The sequence below is a fragment of the Hemiscyllium ocellatum genome, chromosome 16 (assembly GCF_020745735.1).
Source record: "Hemiscyllium ocellatum isolate sHemOce1 chromosome 16, sHemOce1.pat.X.cur, whole genome shotgun sequence".
In the NCBI taxonomy this organism is placed as follows: Eukaryota; Metazoa; Chordata; class Chondrichthyes; order Orectolobiformes; family Hemiscylliidae; genus Hemiscyllium; species Hemiscyllium ocellatum.
The window spans coordinates 3,235,985-3,262,357 of record NC_083416.1 but is presented as its reverse complement, the minus strand read 5'-3'; the positions used below and the strand labels follow the sequence as shown (position 1 = coordinate 3,262,357).

Genomic DNA, 26,373 nt, shown 5'->3' with positions numbered 1-26,373 from the left:
TCCGGTGACTCTTCTTCAGAACTGTTCTGATAAAGAGACACCCGACTCAAACATTAACCCTGCTTTCCTCCCACAGATGCTGCCAGACCTGCTGAGTTTTCACCAGCAATTTGTGGTTTTTGTTTCAGATCTCCAGCATTCACAGTTCTGTTCCTTATTGGAGGGTTAAATCTGGCCTGATCATTTTCTTCGTTCAAGCATTTCACACGTATTTCGTGCCATCTACAGTTCACAATCACAGTGGGCGGAGCAGGCGGTCTCACAGAGCTTCCTAAATTGACAGAGAAAATTTTTTAGAAAACCTGTCTGTAGAAAAGTTTACCTATCCTAACAGGCAAAAGCATTGTTTGCCTTGGCAAACCAAGTAAGTTGGTTATTCATATTAGCTAATTCTCAATGTTACCATTCTTTGTTACCTTGCTTGGCCAGGATTACTGTCATTTCTATCCGAGGACCAAATAATAACAATTAACAACGTAATTCATTTGACAGCCACTTTATCCTTATTGTTAATATGATTGAACAAAGAAGAAATGCGTTTCGAGTAAGTGAGGGTGCAATTTGCAGTGGATTGACTGTTCTTATACGTACCTTCACATTCAGTTTCTTGTATTTCTGGCACATTTCCACTCTGATGATGTTGCCCTGAATAACGGGTGGTTTTGTTTGGTAAAACTTTACCATGGCTTGAGCTTCTGCACTTTGGGACATCTCCACAAATCCCTTAAAGAAACATACATATTAAATTTATGGCTTATAAGCACTGCCAAGACTACATAATAAAACAGAAAGTTAATTCAAAAACAATAAATCACTTCCAGTACAAAGAATAATAGTGTAGGCTAAGAGGTCAAGTGATTTAATCAAGGTGACATGATCAAGGAATAGATGGTCTTGGCATTGCAGTTTGGTTCAAGCTTGCAAACCCAAGAGGTTTGTCCAGAAAATCAGACTGTGCTCAGGGACTGGTGTTAGACTGAGTTCAGGAGATTTCCTATGTTAGCTCACTGTGCCGATGGTATCAACACAGAAGAGACAAAAATGGACTTTAACTGACTTGTTGATCTTACATTATTCTCCACTGTAGGAACAGACTACTCAGTACTACACCTAGAAATATAACCAGAGAGTCATAGAGATGTACAGCATGGAAACAGACCCTTCGGTCCAACCTGTCCATGCTGACCAGATATCCCAACCCAATCTAGTCCCACCTGCCAGCACCCGGCCTATATCTCTCCAAACCCTTCCTATTCATATACCCATCCAAATGCCTTTTAAATGTTACAATTGTACCAGCCTCCACCACATCCTCTGGCAGCTCATTCCATACACGTACCACCCTCTGCGTGAAAAAGTTGCCCCTTAGGTCTCTTTTATATCTTTCCCCTCTCACCCTAAACCTATGCCCTCTAGTTCTGGACTCCCCCTCCCCAGGGAAAAGACTTTGTCTATTTATCCTATCCATGCCCCCCATAATTTTGTAAACCTCAATAAGGTCACCCCTCAGCCTCCGACACTCCAGGGAAAACAGCCCCAGCCTGTTCAGCCTCTCCCTGACCCTCAAATCCTCTAACCCTGGCAACTTCCTTGTAAGTCTTTTCTGAACCCTTTCAAACCCATGTTCAAAGCTGGAACTTTTTTTGAACATTTGTGGTCCATCCCTAATTGCCCTTTGGCTTGGCCTTGCTCGGTCATTTCAGAGGGCAGATTGACCAAATTACAACAAGTAGTCATTTGTTTTGAGTCCAATGACCCTTCTTCAGAACTTGAAGACCAGAAGTGTTAACTCTCATCTCCATAAATGCTGCCTGTTAAGTGTTATGGCAATTTCTGTTTTTGTTTTTGATTTCCAGCTTCTGCAGTTCTTTGGGTTTTTGGATAGAGTGGGGTTGTTTTCCTTGGAGCTGAGAAGCCTGAGAGGGGACATGATGTGAAATGCATAACATTATAACAGGCATAGACAGCAAGGAACTTTTCCTCTTGGTGGTGGGATCAACGACTGAGGCATAGACTTAAGGCAAGGAGCACAAAGTTGAGAGGGGAATGCTAGGAAAATGCCTTTCACTCAGAGGATGGTGGGATTCTGGATCCCACTGTCTATAAGGGTGTTGGAGGGAGAAATCCTCATAACATTTAAGTAGCATTTAAATTTATATTTGTGATACCAAGCCAAGAAAGGATATGAGTTAAGCGCTGACAAATAGAATCGGAATACGGGTCATTCTTCTATAATGTACAGTTTTGTGCAACACCATGTTATAGAAAAATCATGCTTTCGAAACAGCACTTTAAGTGCTGGCCTTGTAATCGTGTTACAACCAACACACATTTTAAAAGTTCACGCTTTAGAAACAGTGTCCTCAGTTCATCAATTGCGTTACAGCGAATTCACATTAACAAAATGTGCGGAAAGCAGAATAACCTGTAGTTAGAACATAGAACACTACAGTGCAGTACAGACCCTTCTGCCATTAATGTTGTGCTGACCTGTGAAACCAATCCATTATCACCCATATGTTTATCCAATCACCATTTAAATGCCCTTAAAGCTGACGGGTCTACTACTGTTACAGGCAGGGCATTCCACGCCCTTACTACTACTCTGAGTAAAGAAATTACCTCTGACATCTGTCCTATATCTATCATCCCTCAATTTAAAGCTATGTCCCTTCGTGCGAGCCATCACCATCTGAGGAAAGAAGCTCTCAATGTCCACCTTATCTAATCCTATGATCATCTTGTATGCCTCTATTAAGTCAACCCTTAACCTTCTTCTCTCTAACAAAAAGTCTCTCTGCCTTTCCTCATAAGACCTTCCCTCCATACCAGGCAACATTCTGGTAAATCTCCTCTAAACCCTTTGCAATGCTTCCACATTCTTCCTATAATGCAGTGACCAGAACTGTACACAATACACCAAGTGCAGCCGCACCAGAGTTTTGTACAGCTGCAACATGACCTCATGGCTCCGAAACTCAATCCCTCTATCACTAAAGGTTAACACGCCATATGACTTCTTAACAACCTTATCAATCTGGGTGACAACTTTTAGGGATCTATGCACATGGACACCGAGATCTCTCTGCTCATCCACACGACCAAGGATCTTACCATTAGCCCAGTACTCCTTCCAAAAAGTGAATCACCTCACACGTTTCTGCATTAAACTCCATTTGCCACATGTATGATTAACATGGAAAATAGGCTCTTGGGTTGCACTGATCATGAAATAAATACAAAACGTGGTATTGAACCTGAACAAAGCAGCAATTATTTGTACAATCCTTTGCATTCATGGACACCATATTAAGGGCATTAAAACAGATACAGAAATTGGCAAACTGACATTCGCTGCCACACATCTGGCCTTTAAAGAGATATGTAGAAGCAGGTGTTCATAATTGTGAAGAGAATTCTGACAGGCAAACCCATTGGTGTAAAGAAGTTATTTTCAGTGAATTTATAAAGTGACAAAACAAACTATTGTCATAATAGGGTATCAGGATGTTGAAATACTTACAGACATACTGCACTTACAATTAAAATATATAAAAATACTCTACAGCCAAACAATGACTTTGAATATAAATGCGGTGACCATCTGACAGAGTCCTGAATGGACCCATGGAATGTCATGCCCAGCGTTCCCGCCAGTAGTTTTTCTCCTGAATCTTCTCCAAAGTCCATGTGCAGCAGCAACATCTAGAATCCAAAGTCAACGTAGAAATGTGCAGAACAATGTTCAGAACCGTTATGCGCGCACAACCTAGAGAGAATGTTGTCACACTTGTGCAGAGTTAGGTAACTTTAAACAGAAAAACACAAAAAGGTAGTAATAATGAGAGGCTAACTACCTATTCCCCCTCCTAGTAGGAAGCCATTTCATGTAGACATATTTGTTTTTATCCTTTCAGGGATAAATAAAAATGGGGTTAGAAATCTGACTGAAATTCTGGTCCATGTGTGACTAGTGTACTGTCACGGCCACAATTTGAGAACAGCCATTAAACGCCAATACATTGCAGGAAAGAAAATGGAAAAGTGACTCTCTCATTCCATCAGCCAGCCCGTCAATAGAAACCAGGGTAAATAACTTTCAATCAACTTGCAAAACCAAGAATCTCAAAATGGACTGCTCAATCACCAATGTCTACACAACCATAACCAACCCAATGACCACAATATTGTACTCTTAAGGCTGCCCAGGACTGAAGCAGCATAAAATGACAAACTAGTTCTCAGTTGACATAAGATGACGGAGGAAGATTTTTAGCTTGCATAGTCTGCTTGAGTAATTGGATACCTTCAGAAAGGGAGTAAATCCAAGATACTAGATAAAGATAACACATAATGGACTATGCTACCCAAAAACAGAGTTTGATGCTTGTACAGAGAACCATAGTGGAGCTACCATACTGTGAGATGTAGCCATGTATTGTATTCTATGGAAAAGTAATACAAAAAAAACTGTAGCTACCTATCAAACATCAAAATTCAGTTTTAAACATACAGCGATTATGAGATATCACTGTATTCCTATGAAAGTTCAGACTAAAGTGAATTGAAAAGACTCCCTCTTATTAGCTAGTGAGCCAAAACCTGCAAGTTGGTTGAATTTTTAAAAATTTCTTCCTGTGTTTAGTAACTAATAAACTCATCCTATTGTTACCTTGAGAAAACCTGGTTAAAATTATTTAGAGTCATACAGAAAAGAAACAGACCCTGTGGTCCAACCAGTCCATGCCGACCATGTTCCCAAACTAAACCAGCCCCACCTGCCTGCACCTGGCCCATATCCCTCCAAACTTTTCCTATTCGTGTATTTATTCAAATGCCTTTTAATGTTGTAACTGTACCCACATCCACCACTTCCTCAGGAAGTTCATTCCATCCTTTGTGTGAACAATTTACCCCCCGTGTCTTTTTAACTCTCACTCCTCTCACCTTAAAAACGTGTCCCCTAATCTTGAAATCCCTCATTCTAGAGAAAAGACAACTCCTATTAACCGTATCTGTACACCTCATTATTTTGTAAACTTCCAAAAGGTTGCCTCCCAGAAAGGTATTGAGAAGGGATCCTCTTTACAAATTAATCTTGTGGTAACCAGGTGAGGGGGCAAATGAATAGAAGGGGAGTCAATTCCCGCCTCCTTGCTCAGCAGCTTAACAATTTGCTGTGTGCAGTCTGGAATCATAGCAAATCGGAAACCTCACCCTGGAACTGGCTGTTACACTGTTCACCATTCACCCAGAAACAATAAGACAGAAATCAACCTCATCAGAGGAAAGGTAAATGGATGTTAAAAAACAAAGAACTGCAGATGCTGGAAATCTGAAATAAAAACAGAAATTGCTGGAGAAACTAAGCAGGTCCAGCAGCATCAACATTTTGAAATCTGGTGATCCTTCTTCAGAACTCCAGTTAACTGAATAAGTTAACTTTGCTTTCTATTCCCAGATGCTGCCAGACCTGGTGCATTTCTCCAGCAATTTTCATTTTTGTTTGAAGTAAATTAATAGATCTGGAATCAGAACAGGACAGTGCCTGTTTGCTCCAGAACATGGAACAGAGTTGGTCAAATATAGACAAACGTCAAAGAGGTAATATGGGAAACAAAAATATCTCGAGGAACTGAGATGCAAGAGTTGTGCATGGAATTATAAATTCTCTCACTTGAGCGAAGTGATTCTGTAGGGTAAGGGGAAACATTTAATAGATGAATTAACAGCAGAAATCACCGTGAATGATTATGATGTGGTAGGTATCACAGAGACATGATTGCAGCCAGAGGTCAGGACTCGCAGTTAAATATCCAAGAATTTACAACTTATCGAAAAGACAGGGAGGTGAGCAGAGGGGGTGGGGTTGCCTTGTTAGTTAAGAATGAAATTAAATCTATGGCACTGAAAACATAGGGTCAGATGATGTGGAGTCTGTGTGGGTGGAGTTGAGGAACCACAAAAGCAAAAAAAACCCACAATGCGAGTTATGTACAGACCTCCCAGCAGTGGTTAGGACCGGGGCACAAGCTGTATTGGGAAATAGATAGGGCATGTCAGAAAGGCATGGTCATGGTGATCATGGGGGACTTCAATATGCAAATGGACTGGGACAATTATGTTGCTGGTGGATCCAAAGAAAGGGAATTCATGGAATGCTTACAGGATGGCATTTTGGAACAGCTTGTGATGGAGCCCATGAGGGAGCAGACTATTCTGGACTTAATGCTAAGTAATGAGCCAGACTTTATAAAAGATCTTAAAGCAAGGGAACACTTAGGAGGCAGTGATCATAATATGATAGAGTTCAGTCTGCAGTTTGAAAGAGAGAAGGCAAAATCGGACATATTGGTGTTACAGTTAAATAAAGGCAATTACAAGGGCATGAGAGAGGAACTGACCAAAATCGACTGGAAGCAGAGCCTAGTGGAAGACAGTAGAACAACAATGGCAGGAGTTTCTGAGTGTAATTGAGGACACAGTACAGAGGCTCACCCCAAGGAAAAGAAAGATTATCTGCGGGGGGTAGGAGGGACTTAGACAACTTGGCTGACAAATGAAGTCAGGAAATGTATCACAGAAAAAGAGAGATCCTATAAAGTGGCCAAGAGCACTGGGAAATCAGAAGATTGGGAAGGCTAAAAACAAACAGAGGATAACAAAGAGAGAAATAAGGAAGGAGAGGATCAAATATGAAGGTAAGCAAGCCAGTAATATTAGAAATGATAGTAAAAGTTTCTTTCAATACATAAGAAACAAACAAGAGGCAAAAGTAGAGATTGGGCCACTCCAAATTGATGCAGGAAGGCAAGTGATGGGAGATAAGGAAATAGCTGAAGAATTTAATAAATACTTTGTGTCAGTCTTCACAGTGGAAGACAGGAGTAATATCCCAACAATTAAGGAGAGTCAAGGGGTAGAGTTGAGTATGGTAGCCATTACAAAAGAAAAAGTGCTAGAAAAGCTAAAAGGTCTAAAAATTGATAAATCTCCTTACCCGATGGGCTACAGGGAAGGAGGTGGCTGAAGAAATAGCAGAGGCATTGGTTGTGATCTTTCAAATATCACTGGAGTCAGGGAAAGTCCCAGATGATTGGAAAATCGCTGTTGTAACCCCCTTGTTCAAGAAAGGATCAAGACAAAAGATGGAAAATTATAGACCGATTAGCCTAACCTCAGTTGTATGTAAAATTCTAGAATCCATCGTTAAGGCTGAGATTTCTAAATTCTTGGAAGTGCAGTTTTGGATTAGAATAAGTCAGCATGGATTTAGTAAGGGGAGGTCATGCCTGATAAACCTGTTAGAATTCTTTGAAGAGGTAACAAGTAAGTTAGACCAGGGAAACCCAGTGGATGTTATCTACCTAGATTTCCAAAAGGCCTTTGATAAGGTGCCTCAAGGGAGGCTGCTGAGTAAGGGGAGGGCCCATAATGTTCGAGGTGAGCTATTGGCATGGATTGAGGATTGGCTGTCTGACAGAAGGCAGAGAGTTGGGATAAAAGATTCTTTCTCTGAATCACAGTTGGTGATGAGTGGTGTCCCGCAGGGTTCAACTGCAGATGTTCACTTTATATATTAATGACCTGGTTGAAGGGACTGGGGGCATTCTGGCAAAGATCACCGATGATACGAAGTTAGATGGACAGGCAAGTAGTTCTGAGGTGGTGGGGAGGCTGCAGAAAGATTTAGACAGTTTGGGAGAGTGGTCCAAGAAACGGCTGATGAAATTCAATGTGAGCAATTTCGGGAAAAAGAATACAGGAACGGACTATTTTCTAAACGGTAAGAAAATTCATAAAGCCAAAGTACAAAGGAATCTGGGAGTGCTAGTCCAGGCTTCTCTAAAAGTTGACTTGCAGGTTGAGTCCGTGGTTAAGAAAGCAAATGTAATGTTATCATTTATCTCAAGAAGGTTGGACTGTAAAAGCAGCAAAGCGCAACTGAGTCTTTATAAAGCCCTTGTTATGCCCCATTTAGAGTACTGTGTCCAGTTTTGGGCCCCACACCTCAGGAAGAACATACTGGCACTGGAGTGTGTCCAGTGGAGATTCAAACAGATGATCCCTGGAATGGAAGGCCTAACATAAAATGAACGACTGAGGATCCTGGAATTGTAGTCATAGAGTTTAGAAGGTTGAGAGGAGATGTAATAGAAACTTGCAATATAATGCATGGCTTAGAAAGGGTGGACACTGGGAAGTTGTTTCTGTCAGGCAGAGATACTCAGACCTGTGGACACACCCTTAGAATTAGAGGGGGTTAATTTAAAATGGAAATGAGGAGACATTTCTTCAGCCAGAGAGTGGTGGGCCTGTGGGATTCATTGCCGCAGAGTGCAGTGGAGGCGGGATGTTAAATGTCTTCAAGGCAGAGATTGATAAATTCTTAATCTCGCAAGGAATTAAGGGATATGGGGAGTGTGTGGGTAAGGGGCGTTGAAATGCCCATCAGCCATGATTGAATGACAGAGTGGACTCGATGGGCTGAATGGCCTTACTTCCACTCTTATGTCTTATGGTCTTATTTATATGGATTGGGTTTCATACTGAGCTTCACTGTAAATATTAAATTAATGCAATCAGAAACAGGAACTAGATTTCCTCCTGTCTAGTTTGATGTACTGCAGCTAATGGTAGGGTTCCTGCTGCTATTACTGTTTAATCTGTCAATTATTTTGATAACTGGACAGAACCTTTTATGTTTGTTACACCTCAGCTATTCCTTTCTCAATGCAGTTCTTGTGGGAACTGTCAAATCACTGTATGTAGGAGGACATACATTATCATATGCATGAAGCACTCTTCACTAGGATCACATCCAATTTATTTTTATCTTTACAAGTAATCAAACAAAAAAAAATAGTATATTAAGTATCTGTCACTGCTTATAGTAAATAATTTTATCCAATATATGGGTGTAAGAACTAAGAAGTAAATGAAAGCACATTTTCAATAGTGTTTATTAGCTCAGGCATTACAAATGGATGTGACGGATGAACCAAAGTCTATTCTCAGTTAAATCCTTTGGCACAGGATTATTGGTATGTGTTAGGTGCTTGTTTTTGACCAGTGCAGACCCGATGAACTGAAGGGTCATGTTCTGTACTGGCAACTCTATAATCAACAATTTGCTGTGGATGATGTAGTGTCATCGCATTTTGTACATTTGTAAGCCACTCTTGATCTCATTAGTTCTGCAAACCAGAGACTTGGCTCAGCCTTGAATGTCTGCAAAGCAAAACTCATCTCAAACCAAACATGGTCAGTCAAGTACACCACCTACCATAAGTGTTGATGAAGATACTCTCAAATAAATAGAACACCTTCCAAATTCCCTTTTAAAAGGCCACATTTGACGAGAAGAACCAACACCAGACCAGCAGTGCCAGCTCAGCAAGTGTTGGGAAACAAAGACTTTTACAAGTCAACAAAAATCCTAATGTACAGAGTTTAAAGACTGTACCTTTTCATAGAGTCACAGAGTGGCAACCCTCAACTGATCAAGGTAATATTTTACCAAGTGGAACATCAAGGAACCAGAGCAAAATTAAAGTCAACAAAGACATGTAAGTGCCAAGAAATTATCATATCAAGCAAGAGAAAATACAACCATCACTCCCTGATGTTCAAAAGGTCAGTAATTCTCAATCACAATCCCTCAATATCCTTGCAACTGACCAGAAACTCCAATGACTAGCCATCTGAACACCATGGCGATAAAAGACACACAAAGGTTGCAAATTCTGTTGTGAATAACTCCCTCCTGAGTCCGTTCACCATTTTCAAGGCACAAGTTAGAACTGTGATTGAGTACTGTCCACCTCCTCAATGGATGCTGCTCTAATAACACTTAGGATGTACAACACCATCCAGCCCACAAAGCAGTCCACTAGATTGGTACCTATCTATAATCATAAACACTTACATCCTCCAACAGCAGTGCACACTAGCAAGCAGCTACAGAATACATTGCGGCAACATTTTCCAAACCCACAATCTCTACCACATAGAAAGAGAAGGGCAGAAAGCTCATGAGAACACCACCAGCTGAGAATATCCCTCAAAGTCACATACTAACCCAACTTGGAAACTATATAATTGTTCCTTCAATCTCACTAGGTCAAAACATGAAACCCCCCTCCTAATAGCCCTGTGCATTCAACTGCACCACATGGACTACAACAGTTCAAACATTAAATTGTTCATAATTTTCTCAATGCCAATTTGGATGGGGAAATAAATGCTAGCCTCACCAGCAAAGCTCACAATGTATGAATGAAAAAATAATTACACTTCCATACAATAACGAGATTTAAACTGATCCCAGTTTAATCAATACTTGTGCTTACCTCACCCTTTGCTTTGATTAGAAAGGTGTTATTAATCTTCCCAAAGAGCTCAGCAAGGTGGATTAAATCATTTTTTGTGCATTTGCCTGGTACCATGTCAGCGATGTAAACAACTTGTCCAGGCTCTTCCTTTGTATCCTAGTAACAAAGAAAATATCCTATAGTTAAAGGGTTATCAACACAATACAATACCATGCTGAATACATATAGTACTTGACACCAGGCCAGTAGAGGCCACCACTGTGCAGGAAGTCCACTGCACAACATGGGTGGATTGGTTTTTGATGTTTACATTTATTGATAGCTTCTGCATCCAATTATTTTTACAAACATTTTGACTTATGAAATTCAAATCTGCATCATTCCTAGGAGGGTTGCATGCACTCTCTCAGTGGTTAACCAAGCATTCTACACTTCCCCAAATCTACTGATTCACAGGTGCTCAAAAGTACTAGTTAGCAAAACTTCAGGAGCATTCGTTTCAATGGTTGCAAATGTATAAAGTTATACATTTATATAAAATTATATATTGTTATATATGTATATATAGTGATACAAAGTTACACAACTGAAATAAATTGCATTTGTGAGAATATTAGATAAATGCATAAAGCGAAGGCAAGGTATGATATCATTGCATTTTATTTGAATGCTGCAGTCAGAGACAATTGTCACTGTATTATAACTTTTGTAGTGTAGTAATGCAGGGAAAAGGGACTATCAAGCAGCTACTCATTGAGTGAGCACATTGGATATAATCAGATACATGTGAAGACAATCTCTGTGACGAGAGTGGGGTTAGCCATTGAAATGTCAGTCAGTAAACAGCAGCAATTTTACAATTCACTCCAAATGCCAAGGTTCTGAAAAAGCAGTCTGCAAAGAGCTTGCCTGACACTACAGACACCTTTGGGACTAAGGAGGAAAGAATGAATCTTCCGAGTAATCATTCAGAGACATATTTCGAGATCGCCCAGGAAACAACCTTGGGAGAGTAATAGGTCACAGCTCTAAATCCTTTAATGGATCATTTTCAATCAAGCAATTCTCAAAAGTGTGAGCATTCTCTAACTTAAGCCATAACCGGTCTGCAAGGGCAAAGGTCAAGATTGTGCACAGATTCGCTGTAGTATTTCTACCCTATGACAAGGACTATGTTTTAAATCATATTCTTGCCAAGTATATCTCTTTGCAATATCACTGTTGAATTTGCTTCTGCCACCTTTTTCAGGAATGTGTTCCGTATCATAATTTAAAAGTAATGCTGTGTAAAATGAATGTTGCTTCATGTTATTTCTGGTTCTCTATAAATTTGTATCCTTTGAACAGTACTCCTTCTGCCAGTCAAAACTGTCTCTTCATATATATATACTTTATCAAAAACTACTCAAAACTTTGAACATCTCCATCAAATCTTTTGTAACCTTTTCTCTGAAGGGAATAAACCCAGGTAATTATTCAACATTGCAGCCTCCAGCTTCCACCTCCACTTCTGGCATTAGACATCATTGCCTGCACCTGGCTGACAGCACATCCTGGACACTGGCCCCTGGCAATTCTGAAAGCTCAAACTATGCCCACAGCACCCAATACCCAAAATACAAGAGGGGATGAATTCACCTCCAAAATTCCAAAAATGTTCAAAAAGACAAAGGCTCTTCGGACTGAAAACAAAAAGTGCTTGAGATCACAGTGGGGTAGGCGGCATCCATGGAGAGAGAGCAAGCTAATGGGGCAAACTTGAAAGCAGAGTGTGGGAAGATTGAAAGGGGAAAGAGATTGCTGTGTGTGTATGCGCTCGTGCGTCTGTCTGTCTATCTGAGTTGGGCATGGGTGGTGTGGAGAAGAGAGATACTTCAATAAAAAGGAAGCTGCTAGGCAGGAGCAACAGGAAGGCTGCAAGAAGGGGACAGACAAAGGCTCAAAATCTGAGACTGAGATCTGAGGTACAATAAAACAGATAATAACTGGTAGATTACAATGTTCTTCCTTTGTACATTTGCAATGGAAATGCAGTGACCTCACTATTTTGAAAAAAGTGTGGTTTATAGTGATAGCCTTTCGTGTGCAAATATGATTCAATTACTTCTCAAAAAAAGGCTTTTGCAAACATACACCTGTTGTCCTGTGCCAAGTTAAATAATGGTCTCAAAGAAATTAATGCTTTCTCTGTGTTTTGTGGCTTTAATTTAAGTGGAGTGTTGGTATTATTGATGAATTCTTCTAATTCTGTTGAGAGTTCAAATATTTCATTTGTGAACATAGGTATTATCTCTATGCGACTGAATCACCAAATAAACGTTAGTAAGAATGAAGATGTAGCCTTCGAGAAAATTTCAAGAGCCCTTAAAAATAAATGTGCCCTGCTACTTCATATTTGGATAGAGAGTAAATGTTTTACCTAATTTCATGAGAACGGCGAATATAAAAAAACTCAGAAGAATAAAACTAATGTGTATTTTGCTGCTGCACAGACTCAAGCGAAATTATCAGCCTTATATGGACAATGTTACACACTTATTTCCTGAAGAACTGAGGTAATTTCTACATGTTAATATACAAGTGAGAAATGGCATTTTCTTGGTTATACCTGGTTCACAGGCCTCAGCACAGAGTAATTATGAACTTTTCCAAATTTAGCACCAAGTTTTCCAATAGCAACTTTTGAATACCCACTGGGAGGCAAGTTTACATGTAATATTTTCTGTTTCTCTGGACATGATTCTTTCGGTTTCTAGATTGAAAGAGAAGAAAATATATTAGAGTCAGTTATCACATTGTAATGTTGAATCGTTTTGTCTTACCACATATACATTACGTGGAATACTTTTTTCTGAGCTGATGATTGCATATTGTTAATATACTAATCCAGAGGGAGCATGGTTCTACTGCATATGACTTGTACACAGGCGATACTGACATACTGAAACATCTCAGAGACATTCCAGTCTTTTACAATACATTTGCAAGAATAAAAATAAATCCACACTAGGAGCTGGTGAGTGGGACAGTGTTAAGGGACACTTCTATTTAAATATCACTCTTTCAGATAAGAGTAGTTTGATTTCAGGCTGCAATAAACCTAAGTATACAAGATTTAACAGAGGTGCAGTCAGTTAATTAGCAGCTGGCTTACATCAGTCCTTAGAAGGTTAAGTCTGTTCATTAAGAAAAGTAAAAGTGCTCTTTTCTTCCTCTGTTCACAGCCTCCTGAGGTTTTCTCACGCTAAGGTACAGTGGAAGAAGCTAACTGGCGACTACTGGTAAGCTATTCTACTTTTCTAATTGGAATAAACCATTTTTAAAGTTATGGGTGGCAGTTCAGCTCAGCCAATTGGAGTGCATATCATATATCATGTGTGAAGTCATGGACACACCAGGTGTCCCAGATGAACACAACAGCACAAATTTGGGATTTGGAACTTGAGCTGCAGCTAGAGTTACTGTTGTGCAACCACAAGGCAGAGGATCATGTTGATGGTACCTTAAGACACAGTAATATCATAAAATAGAAGTATACAGGCAGAGGAAAGGGGCAACTGCAGGCTGCCTAAGAAAGTATTGAAGAGATTCAGCACTCGCTAATCAGTATTTCATTTTAAATACTGGTAAGGGCAATGGTTCCTCAGGAGATTGTAGTCAGAACCAAGTCAATGGCAGCATGGATAGCTCAGCTGTACAGGATGGGGTGGAAAAAGAATGGAAGAACAATAGTGATAGGGGATTCAATAGGTAAAAACAATGACTGCAGATGCTGGAAATCAGATTCTGGATCAGTGGTGCTGAAAGAGCACAGCAGTTCAGGCAGCTCGTTGGATGCTGCCTGAACTGCTGTGCTTTTCCAGCACCACTGATCCAGAATAGGGGATTCCATAGCCAGGGAATCAGCAGGCTTTTCTATGGTTGGCAATATGATTCCATGACAGTATATTGCCTCCATAGTGCCAGGGTAAAGTATGTTAAAGAGTTGTAGGATATTCATCTGGGGATGGTGACCAGTCTGAATCAGTACCAAAGACGTGGGTAGGAATTCATATGAAGATTGGAATATAATCTAATCTAATTTAGGAATTAGGTGCAAGATTGAAAGGCAGGATTTCAAAAGCAGCAGTTTTAAGATTACTCCTACATGCTAGCCAGCATAGAAATAGGAAAATTGAGCAATAGAACAAGTGGCTGGAAAACCTATATCAGTGGTGAGCATCAAATTTCTGGGGCATTGGGACTAGTACTGGAAAAGGTGGGAATTGTTTTAATCAACCTGTTCAAGTATATCATGATGCACATTTGCAGTAAATCCAGGCCTTCTAGCCAGAAGGCAGGGACACGACAGCCCTTCTGAGAAAGGTGGTAACCGTTGATGGTCCACACCTGAACATGGCTGGGAGAACTAATCTTGCAGGGATATTTACTAATATCGTTGCGGAGGTTTTTAGCTAGATTGGCAGGGGCTTGGGATGCTGAGGGCAAATTCAAAGCAGGAATAGGGGGAAGAAATGAAGTGAGTGACTCTTAAAAACACAGGAAGCAGTAGTTAGAAAGTGTACAGCACAAGAATTCGGTAGGAATAAAGGGCGTATACATAAAGAGGAGTATAGCAAATAAAGCTGACAAAATGAGGGCAGAGACATATAGCATGATGTCATTTCTATAACAGATATTTGGCTTCAAGAGGGACAAGATTCACAATTCAATATCCCTAGATACAGTACATAGATTCAGATAAGATAGAGAAGGGGATAAAATAATGGGGGCATAACATCATTGCTTAAAGAATGAGTTGCTTTTGTGGGTACGATGGAGATATTAAATGAAGCATCAAATTAGGCCATTTGGACTGAGATCAGAAACACAAAATGGCAGCTAAACTGCTGAGTATTTATAATAGATTCTTAAATAGCAGGAGTGTGTGAAAGGATCAAAGATGTAGCCAAACTTTTGTGCAAAAAAAAATCAGGACAACAATAATTCAGATTTCAACTTCCTAAATATCAAATGGGAAGACAGAGTGTGAAAAGCACAGAGGGCATAACATTCACGAACTGTATTCAAGACAACTTCTTGAGCCAGCACATAAGCCCAACAAGAGAAGGTGCAATCCTAAATATAGTCTCAGGAAAGGAGACGAAACAGTTGGATGAAATAGAAGTAGGTGACTATTTTAGAGGTAGTGTTCATAGTGCAGTTAGATTTAGCATCACTTTGGAGAGAGCCAAAAGTTCTAAATTGGGTAAAGGCAAATTTCACACAGTTGAGAAATGATCTGGCAAATGTTGATGGGGTTTACAGACACTTCAAGTCAATGGCAAATCAGTCAGAGGACTTCTAAAGAAAGATTCTATGGGTGTAGTGTAAAAAAAAAGTGGTACTACTAAATTTGTTTAGAAGGATATAAGGTAAAACAAAGCAAAAGAAAGCATGCGACAAACTCAAAATAAAAGTAATACTTTAGGAAACCACAAGGAACACAAAAAGTACAGTGTCAAAGTGAAAAGGAAATGAGAAAAACAGGGAGAAAGACACGGTAGCTCAGTGGTGAGCATAGCTGTCTCACAATGCCAGGGACCTGGATTTGATTCCAGCCTTGGGTGGCTGCCTGTGTGGTTCCCCCATCTGCGTCGGTTTCTACTAGGTGCTGTGGTTTTCTCCCACACAATAAGGTGTGCTAAGTTGTCTTGTCGTGTCCAGGTACATGAAAGCTATGTGGATTAGCCATGGTGGGGTTACAGAGATAGGGTGGGGGCTGTTTAGAGGGTCAGTGCGGATATCATGGGCAGAATGGCCTCTTTCGGCACTGTAGGGATTCTATGTTATGAGAAAGAAATTGGCCATTAAAAATAAGGACAATCCAAACATGTTTTATAAATATATTAAGAGCAAGAGGATGACTACCAGAGATGTGCATGGTGACTTGTCCGTGGATGCAGAAGATAGGGGCAGGGCTCTTAATGAGTACTTTGTCCCCATCTTTACAAAACTGGAGGATGATGCAGACATTCTAGTTAATGAGGAGTGTGAAATATGAGATAGAATTAGCATTGTGCAAGTGAAAGTACTCGGGGGAGTGACATCTTTGAATGTGGATAAATCGTCAAGTCTGGATGAATTAGAACCTATTAAAAGACTATTAAAGGAAGCAAGGGAGGATCAGTTGCCAACCTTCACTTGATACAGGCAAGGTTGCAGAGGACTGGAAGTCTATGATCATGTAACGCTATTCAAATATAGACTGGTCAGTCTGACCCCAGTGGTGGTCAAATTACTAGAATCAATAGTGAGAGGTAAGACTGACTGTTACTCAGAAAGGAGCAAGTGAGGCCTGCAGATACTGGAGATCAGAGTCAAGAGTGTGGTGCTGGAAAAGCATAACAGGTCAGGCAGCGTCCGAGGACTAGGAAAATCAACGACTCGGGCAGGAGCCCTTCATCAGGGATGTAGGGCGCGGGGGCTGAGAGATAAATGGGAGGGGGTTTGGGTTGGGGAGAAGGTTGCTGAGAGTGCAATAGGTAGGTGAAGGTGGGGGAGAAGGTGATAGGTCAGAGAGGAGGGTGAGGCAGATCAAAGGGAAAGGTGATGGACAGGTCAGGAGGATGCTGCAGAGTTGGAGATTTGGGACTGGGATAATGTGGGGGGGAGGGGAAATGAGGAAACTGGTGAAATCTATATTGATCTCATTGCAGGGTCACAAGGTGGAAGATGATGTGTTTTTCCTCCAGGCGTCGGGTGGTAAGGGTTTGCTGATGGAGGAGGCCCAGGACCTACAAGTCCCCGACAGAGTGGGAGGAGGAGTTAAAGCGTTCAGCCACTGTTGGTTGGTAGACTTGGTTGGTGCGGGTGTCCCAGAGATGTTCGAAATGATCCACAAGTTGGCGTCCTGTCTCCTTGATGTGAAGAAGACCACATCGGGTACATCGGATACAGTAGATGACACTGGTGGAGGTACAAGTAAAATTCTGTGAAAGGATCCTTGGGAGCCTTGGACGAAGGTGAGGAGAGTGGTGTGGGCATAGGTTTGGCACTTCCTGCGGTGGCAGGGGAAGGCGCTGGGAGTGCAGTGTGGGTTGATGAATCTAACGAGGCAGTCGCGGAGGGAATGGTCTGATCTGATGAGGGAGTCACGGAGTTACTTGGAAAAGCACAGATTAATCAGGGATAGTCAGCTTGTTTTATTAAGGTAAGGTTCTGTCTTACTAACTTAAGTGAACATTTTTGAGAGAATAACAAGGACTGATGAGGGTAGCACTGTGGTTAATATCTACATGGGTTTTGGTTCAATGGCAAATCAATTAGAGGACTTCTAAAGAAAGATTCTATGGGTGTAGTGAATGATTAAAAGCAACGGGTAAAAAAGTTGATGAATGTGTTTGCCAATTGAAAACAATTTCCAATAGGTATTCCACAGGTCTCAGTGTTGGCTCCCTTGCTGTTTCGCATTCATGATTTAGATTTAAACACAGGAGGCACAACTGGAAAACTTGCAGGTGACATAAAAAACTGGCCAGGTTATTGACACTGAAGCCGCAAGATATTGACTGCGGGATGGTAACAAAGGTTTGGTTGAGAGGGTGGCAGAATGGCAAGTGAAATTCAATCCAGAGAAACTGGAGTTTATGCATTTGGGGAAGGCAAACAAAGCAAGCATAATAAACAGAAGATATTGAGAGGGATAGGGGAAGTGAGAGGCATGGGAGAGCATGTCAACATGCCCTTGAAGGTGACAAGATGAGTTAATAATGTGGGAAAGCAAATACATGGGATATATTTCTTCATTGGACATGGTATTGAATACAAAATTGTACGATGCTACTCCTTTGACAAGGTTATTCTGTTCTGGGGTGTTGTTTTTTCAAGTGAGATTGTAAACACAGAGGTTCCGATATGTCTAGGTTATCTACTTGTAGAAGCTTTTATGTTTAAAAAAAATGCGTACAATGAAAGGGGAGTGGCCAGTTCTCCCAGCTCAGCTTTTCTCTGGTTTGTTTTGGTTTTAATAGGCTGGCTGTTCAGGAACTGCTGGTCAGTTTAAGTTGGGGTATCCAAAGGAACAGCTACAGTGGAAGGAGGTTCTGCCACCTCTCTCTCCTCTAAGAACCTGTGTCCGATTTTACCTTTTTGCCAAACTGTTTATGGGGACTGTTGCAGGCATTTGGAATAGCAGTATTAAGTTGGGATAGTCTGTTGGGTTTTCGGATAGGTTAAATTATTCTGTATTCTGTTCTCTTTTGTTTGTGTTTCATTCAACACTGTAAATAAATTGTTTAAAACCAAGGGGGTTTGACCAGCTGCATCACTCCTGGAATATCTACTATATGTGTGCTTAAAACAACTAGAAAAGTTAGGGTCTGAGCCAACTTCTTGAAATGTTTTGAGGGGATCTGAATTGGTACATAGCAAAAGCAGCAGTGTAACTCTGGGACTATGAAGCACACTGATTAGGCTAGAACTGGAGCTTGGTGTACAGGATGGACATCATTGTTCCAGAGAATTTATGGAGGAGATTTATAAGAATGTTGCCAGGTCATGAAAATTACTGTTATGAGGAAGGGCAGGATGGGCTAGGGCTTTCTTTTGAACACTCAAGATTGAGTGATGATTTAATTAAAACGCACAAAGTAATGAGGGGTAGGATAGAGCACAGAGGAAAGACCTGTTTCACCAGACATGGAGGTCAAATCCCAGGTCAGGAGGTGCATATTTAAGGCGATCGATTGAAAGATCAGAGGGGACATAAGCAGAAGGTGATGGGTGTCTGAAATTTGCTGCCCAGGTTGGTGGCTCAGATGGAAACCATGAACTCATTTAAAAGGAAGCTAGATCAGCATCTGAAGTGCTGTAAACTGAAAGGCATCAGACCAGATTCTAGAAAGTGGGATTAGAATGGGTGGCTAGTTTATTCAGCAGACATGCTGGGCTGAATGGCCTCTTTCTGTGCTATAATATTTCAATGGTCCTAGAGTCCAAAATCACCAAAATATTAAAAATTTTAACCGATGAATAGTATGTGAGACTAAAACTCACTTGTTTTTCTTTGGTCCAATTAAATTGTTCAGTTTAGTCTGCAAGTCTTCTGTACACTCCAGCAGCTGTACTTTGTATTATTGCAACAGTATCTGCAGCTACTCAGTTAAGAACATCCATATGTTCTTTAGGCAATTTTCAAGGCACAGGAGCTTAAGATCAGCTTCATTCCAGTTATTAGGTCAAAATAGAGGAACTTAATTCCAACTACAGAATATTTTGGTGTAGTAAAATTGTTGTGAGAAGGATCATTAATACTTTAAATTAAGTGTTACAAGTGTCTTGCCAGCAAGTCAAATCATCACAAATCACCTGCTTCCAACTCCTTGTGGTTACATTTACTGATTTATAAGTAAATACCGCACACTGAAATGTCCAGGCAAATAACTATTCACCTCTTACATTCCATGTAATTTTAGTTTTCAGTTTTCATAGCAATAATCTCTTGCACCCAAAATATGACCAATAGTTGAAGATGGAGTAAGAATCCTCAAAAATATGAAGAAAACAGCTCAGTATTGCTTACCTTCTCCAGCACTGTCTCTTGTAGATTTATTTTTGTATCAGCTCGAGGACCAGTGTCTTTCAATTCATCCTTAGATCCATTCTGCTCATGCTTTAGAATGCTTTCATCAACATCATTTGTTTCAGAATTGGCCATCAGAGCTTCAAGTTCTGAATCATTTCCCAAAAATGGAATAGTAGTTTCCTCTTGTAATTCCTCTGAATTCATTTCTACATCATTTATTTTAGGCTCCCTCCTATCCTCTGAATTATACCGCGGATAATTTTTCCGCTCTGTTCCACCTTTATTTGCATAGTTTTCCCACTCTGCATTTCCTATGTTTTCATATTTCGTCCACTCTCTTGCTTTACTCTCAGCCCTTTCCTGCTCCGCCCTCCTGTGACTGTCATCCCATTCCATTCTCGAGCTTCTGTCTGTCCGCTCTACCTTCTCATAACTGTTGCCCCACTCCATCCTCGAACTCCTGTCACCCCATTCCACCCTCTCATGGTTATCAACCCATTCCACCTTCACGTTGCTGTCACCCCACTCTAACCTATCGCTGCCGACATCCCACTCCCGTCTCTCACTGTTGTCATCCCATTCCCATTTCTCACTGCTGTCTCCCCACTCCCGTCTCTCACTGCTGTCTCCCCACTCTCGTCTCTCACTGCTGTCTCCCCATTCCAGCCTATCACTGCTGTCTCCCCACTCTCGTCTCTCACTGCTGTCTCCCCACTCTCGTCTCTCACTACTGTCTCCCCATTCCCGTCTCTCACTGCTGTCTCCCCATTCTCGTCTCTCACTGCTGTCACCCCACTCTAACCTATCACTGCTGTCTCCCCACTCCCGTCTCTCACTGCTGTCACCCCACTCTAACCTATCGCTGCTGTCACCCCACTCTTGTCTCTCACTACTGTCATCCCACTCCCACCTCTCACTGCTGTCTCCCCACTCCGGCCTATCACTACTGCCTTCCCGCTCTCCCCTCTCATTACTACATCCCCACTCTCCCCTTTCAGTGCTACCTCCCCTCTCACTACTGTCTCCCCGATCGCTGCTGCCAGCTCCCCTTTCTATTCTCTGTCTACTGCTTCGTCGCACCCATCTTTCATTGCTACCTCGTCGCTCTCCTCTCTCATTGCTGGTTCTCTGCTCTCGCTGTTCCCTGCTACCTCTACGCAGCCTTCTTTCATGGCCATCCCTGCGTTCAGCCCTGTCACGACTATCTCTACGCTCTCCTCTCTCGCGGCTACCTCTGCGCTCTCCTCTCTCGTGGCTGGTCTCCTGCATTCCTCTCCCTCGGTCGGCCCTCCAATCTCTACTATCACGGCTTTGCCGCTGTTCTACTTTAGAGTTTCGTCGTGCTATTCTCTCTCGGTTTCTGTGTTGCATTTTTTCACGGTTTCTGTGCCTCATTCTTGAGGAGCTCCTCCATCCCACCGTTCCACCACTCTCATCGGAGCTCTTTGACTCTGCTTTCTCGCTACTTTCCGAACTTCTCCTCTCTCTTCTAGGTGGTGAGGACTTTTTCAAATCACCAGGTTTATGCTTCAAAATAGGACCCAGATAGCATTCTTTTGCACTGTAAAGAAAAACAAATTGATTGTATCCAAATTATACTGTCTTCTTTTGGCCATTATACTTCTAGTTTGATTATTCAATTTCTACCAGAGAAATGGCTCATCTGTATCACATTTAATTAAATGAACAGTCCAAGTTATTGACAGCAGTGCAATGCTCTTCCATATTTGGTTCAATTTGTACTAAGAGAAAAGCTGGGGCTTTATTCCTTCCTTTCATTCAATTGTCCTCATCCTCTTCACTTGAAGATATATCTCTGAGCATGTTTTCAAGAACACAGACCAACCTTCAGTGTCTCACTTGTTTTTTAATTCAGTGAAAATGCGCATCCCTATCTAAGCCAGCTTTTATTGCTAATCCCTCAATGCCCTTGAACTGAGTAGCTAATGGACCCAATATTCTACTTACTTTTAATGGTCATAATTCCAAGACTAAGAGAACACTAAAAAATACATAATGTAGGTCTGCAAATCTGGATAAACCCACAAGTCGTGACTCAGTGGTTAGCACTGCTGCCTCAGAGCACCAGGGACCCAGGTTCGATTCCAGCCTCAGGCGACTGTCTATGTGGAGTTTGCACATACACCCCGCATCTGCATGGGTTTCCTCTGGGACTCCAGTTTCCTCCCATGATCCAAAGATGTGCAGGTTAGGTGAACTGGCAATGCTAAATTGCCCATAGTGTTCAGGGATGTGGAGGTGAGCTGCATTGTTTGGGTTAAATATAGGATAATAGGGTAGGAGAATGGGTCTGGGTGGGTTACTCTTTGGAGGGTCAGTGTGGACCTGTTAGGCGAACATAGAATCCCTGCAGTGTGGAAACAATGATTCAAAGTAAAGGATTTACCTGATATCTGCTTGATGTACTTTCTTCAACATTTCTTCAATCTTTGCAGATGGTTTCTGAAAACAATAAATTAAACATGTGATCATGAAACTGACTTGATGATAAACATGTGGAGATCTGAAGCAGGGGTGATTCTCATGTCCAGATATATGTCCTGGAGACTAACAGTTTAGTAAGATTTCATGGGAGTTGAAGTTGTAAACAGGAGATTGAAAAGAACAAGCTCACAAGGCAAAGTACCTCCAACAGTTCCACAAATTACGTGCCTAATTTTACTGCAAAATTCAAGAATTCACTTACGCTAATGTAAGTATAAGGAGTGGCAAATTTATAACATTTTGATTTTATATCAAACAAATTGAATCTTTCCTCGGAAAGCCAAGTTTATTTTTTTTTAGGTTTTATCACCATGAAGGAAAGTAAACTATTCAACTTAAATCATGCTCAAGGAGGACTGGTTGTGGCTTTTATCAAGTCCCCGAGCTTGGCAATTTTTTTTAAACAATATATTTCGCATCTCTGTGTATTTGTCAACTTTTTCATGTTCACAATTATTTTCAAAATTGTCTACGTAAATTTGTAATTACAGCTTCCAACCAATTACATTACCAATTTTGACACAGGCAATTACAATTCCCTATGAGAACACAGAAATGCAACTTTATGAGGAAATGATTATATCATGCAAGCACAGTGCTTAATTTTAGTCCTAGAATCTTCAAGGCTAAAAACAAAATTAAATTAACACTGATTGAATTAAAAGTTTGTTGTAGTTAAGAAATCAAAGATAATTTTGTACGAAATAAATAATTGCTGAAAAGCTAATATTTTGAAAGTATTTTCTATTATTTGGTTTTGCATATTTAAATAAACAAAAATACAATGGTCAAAGGTGCAGAAATTGAGATAAAAATATGCCTAGATTTGCTTACCTTAAGCAATGGTTGTATTTGAGCAGAAGATATATTTACAGTCAATAATCTACCATAAAATAAAGGATTCCTCCTAAAGTGTTCAATTAAGTTATTAGTAGCAATTTCGGAATCCATTTTCAGGAAAGCCTATTCATTAAAATGTAAACAAAATCAAAATTAAGCAATTCTCAGAAGAAATAAAATAATTTACCATTTATAACAGCAAAATAGGAAAAAAAATTGCTTTATTACCTGTTGCAAATTCTCATTCACTACAGCTTATCCTCCTCACATCTCAACATTAAGTCCATCTACCCAACAGCAATTACAGTAGCTTTGAAACTTAAGACTTCAATACAGTACCCTCCACAAATCATTCAATTATCAATATACATTTCAAGGTGTCACCCTGAAATACATTTAACTTAAAAGTTTATTACTAGAGTCATAGAGTCAGAGTCATAATCATACAACATGGAAGCAGACCCTTCAGTCCAATTTGCCTATGTTGACCAAGTTTCCCAAACTAAGCCTGACCTGAGTTGTTAATAAGATTTTAGAGTCTATTACTGAGGATGATATTGCAGAGTTATTTGGAAATGCATGGTAAAACACGACTGAGTAAGCAGTCAAGGGGCGGTCATGCTTGACAAATCTGTTTGAATATTTTGAGCAGGTAAGAGCAAGTTAGACAAATGACAAAGTGGGCATGATCTATTTGGATTTCCAGAAGGTGTTTGACGAAGTACTCCACAGGATGCTGCTAAATATGATAACAGCCCATGGTGTTAAGGCCAAGTTTTATGCATTTAGGTTGCTCTCTGTTTGGTATTTCTGTGGAGCAGCCTTTCTTAAATCAGTTGGTTTGAAACCAACTTTAATTAAAGGGGACCAAGTCTGGGGTCAATTAGCAGAGTTGACGGGACGGCTGATTTGTAATGCAGAGTAACAACGTGTGTTCAGTTCCCACACTGGCTGAGGTTACCATGAAAGACTCTGCTTCTCAACCTCACCTGAGGTAATGATGCTCAGGTTAAACTACCACCAGTCCTCTCTCTCTGCAAATAAGAGAGAGCAGCCTTATTAGAACTATGGAGCTTTTAACTTTTATTCTCAGACCTTGAGTTGTCTATTCAACTTGTATTTCAATAATGTCTCAAAAAATATCATAACTGAGTCTACAACTATCAAGGATTTTTCATCTGATAGTGCCACTGGTCTTTAGCTCTTGCTGCCTGGCACAGACCAAATTAAGAATTGAACAAAAGGGTAACTATGACTTTTCCACAGCTGGAAGTACACATTAATACATTCAAATGCACATGCATCTAATCTGGCACTTTCCTATGTCAAGCTGCACAAAGCTATAACTCTTTATTTGAAATAGTTTAAAAAATAAACCAAACGTTGCATTACCTTTTCCCCAACTTTTAAATACTTGAGAACTTTTCCAAAAGCAGAACCAAGCCTCACAGTATCAAAATCTGAAAAACCGGATGATGGCAAATTGCTGAGGACCACAACCCGACTACGAAGTTCTTTCTGAAATTAAAGAAGTGTAAACAGTATTACAATAGGAGGCAGCATGCATTGAATGCTGAATTTTTCTTAGTCTTAAAACTAATAATTTGAAATACATCATACAGTTCCTAAACACTTGAGAAAATATCAAGTGCTTCCTCAAAGGGAGATGGGAAGGAGGGAATGCAAAAGGCAAAGAAATCTACCGTTTTCTTTTCATTTGTTCTTGGGATGTGCAGTCACAGGCAAGGCCTGAATTTATGAATCTCAAAGTGACCTTGAAAAACAGGTTGTGAACTGCCAAAAATCATGCCATTTAGGTACATTGACACTGATATTAGTTAGGAAAATCCAAAATCTTGACTCAATGACAAGAATAGCATGCCGATATACCTCCAGGATGGTGTGAAAGTTGGCGGGAAACTGCAATGTGGTGATGTCATCACATGTGTACTGTCCTTGATCTTTTAGGTTGTGGAAGTTGCAGGTTTTGAACGTTTTGCAGAGGAAGGCTTAGCAAATTACTCATGTGCATCCGACCTAAGATACATCCTGCAGCTATAACATGCAGTTAGTGGAGAGACAGCAAATCAAGTGGCCTGCTTTGTCTTGCGTTTTTGGTTGATAGTCACTCATGCAGGCAAGTGGGGAATATTCAATTGCACTCGTAACTTGTGCCTTTTATATTTTAGGGAATCAGGAGTTATGTTAGTAATTGCAGATTTCCCAGCCACAGTATTTGTGTGGCTGCTCTTGATACATTACTAGTCAATGGTAACCCCATCAAACATCCCTCTAGATATTGATCGTGAAAGGGTTCAATCCTGGTTATGTTGTTAAACGGTGTGGGGAGATGGTTAGACTTATTTGTTGGAAATGAACATTGCGTGACACTTATGTCACACAAATATTATTTGCCATTTATAAGTTGAAGTCTAAATGTGTCTATGTCTTGCCGCATGCAAGCAAAACCTGCTTCTCTATTGGAGGAATTGCGAATATAAGTGAATATCCTGTAACCAGCAATGAACATCCACAATTTTGATCTTTGAATTGAGGGAAGGCCAATGATGAAACAGCTGAAAATGGTTTTAACTAGCATACTGGGACCAAAGGAATTTCTGCAATGATGTCTTTGTAAAATTATTGACCTCCAAAAACCACAATCATCTTTCTTTGTGCGAGATAGTTCTCCAACCAGAATTTTATCCCATTGACTTCAAATTGACTGGGGAACACTTGGCCAAATATTGCTACGATCTACAGAAGAATGATTCCCACTTCACCCCAGATTTCCATCCTCGTGTCCATGTTTCAGCCAAATTGGAATGAGATTTGAGCTAGGTTATACTTCAAAACCCAAACTGAATATCAGTAAGCTTATTACTTGTAGGTTAAATAAGTTAACAATTCTGGTTGCCATGCTATTGGAAGGATCTTGTGAAAATCGAAAGGGTTCAGAGAAGATTTAAAAGTGGAGGCTGGTACAATTGCAACATTTAAAAGGCATTTGGATGGGTATATGAATAGGAAGGGTTTGGAGGGGTATGGGCTGGGTGCTGGCAGGTGGGACTAGATTGGGTTGGACCGAAGGGTCTGTTTTCATGCTGTACATCTCTATGACTGTAAGGA

At 40.6% G+C, this 26,373-nt stretch overlaps 1 protein-coding gene across 2 annotated transcripts in view; it reads right to left on the bottom strand.

Moving 5' to 3' along the window:
• The window catches only part of LOC132823319 (uncharacterized), a 57,111-nt gene that overhangs the window by 5,985 nt on the left and 24,753 nt on the right, over positions 1–26,373 (bottom strand). For both annotated transcript variants that reach the window (XM_060837005.1, XM_060837004.1), the window contains exons 7-13: positions 24,637–24,762; positions 23,239–23,367; positions 22,307–22,362; positions 19,897–21,460; positions 12,943–13,086; positions 10,353–10,490; positions 592–723 (exon numbers count right to left, since the gene is read on the bottom strand). In XM_060837005.1, the coding sequence (XP_060692988.1) occupies positions 592–723; positions 10,353–10,490; positions 12,943–13,086; positions 19,897–21,460; positions 22,307–22,362; positions 23,239–23,367; positions 24,637–24,762 (2,289 nt within the window). The remainder of the gene's footprint in view (positions 1–591; positions 724–10,352; positions 10,491–12,942; positions 13,087–19,896; positions 21,461–22,306; positions 22,363–23,238; positions 23,368–24,636; positions 24,763–26,373) is intronic.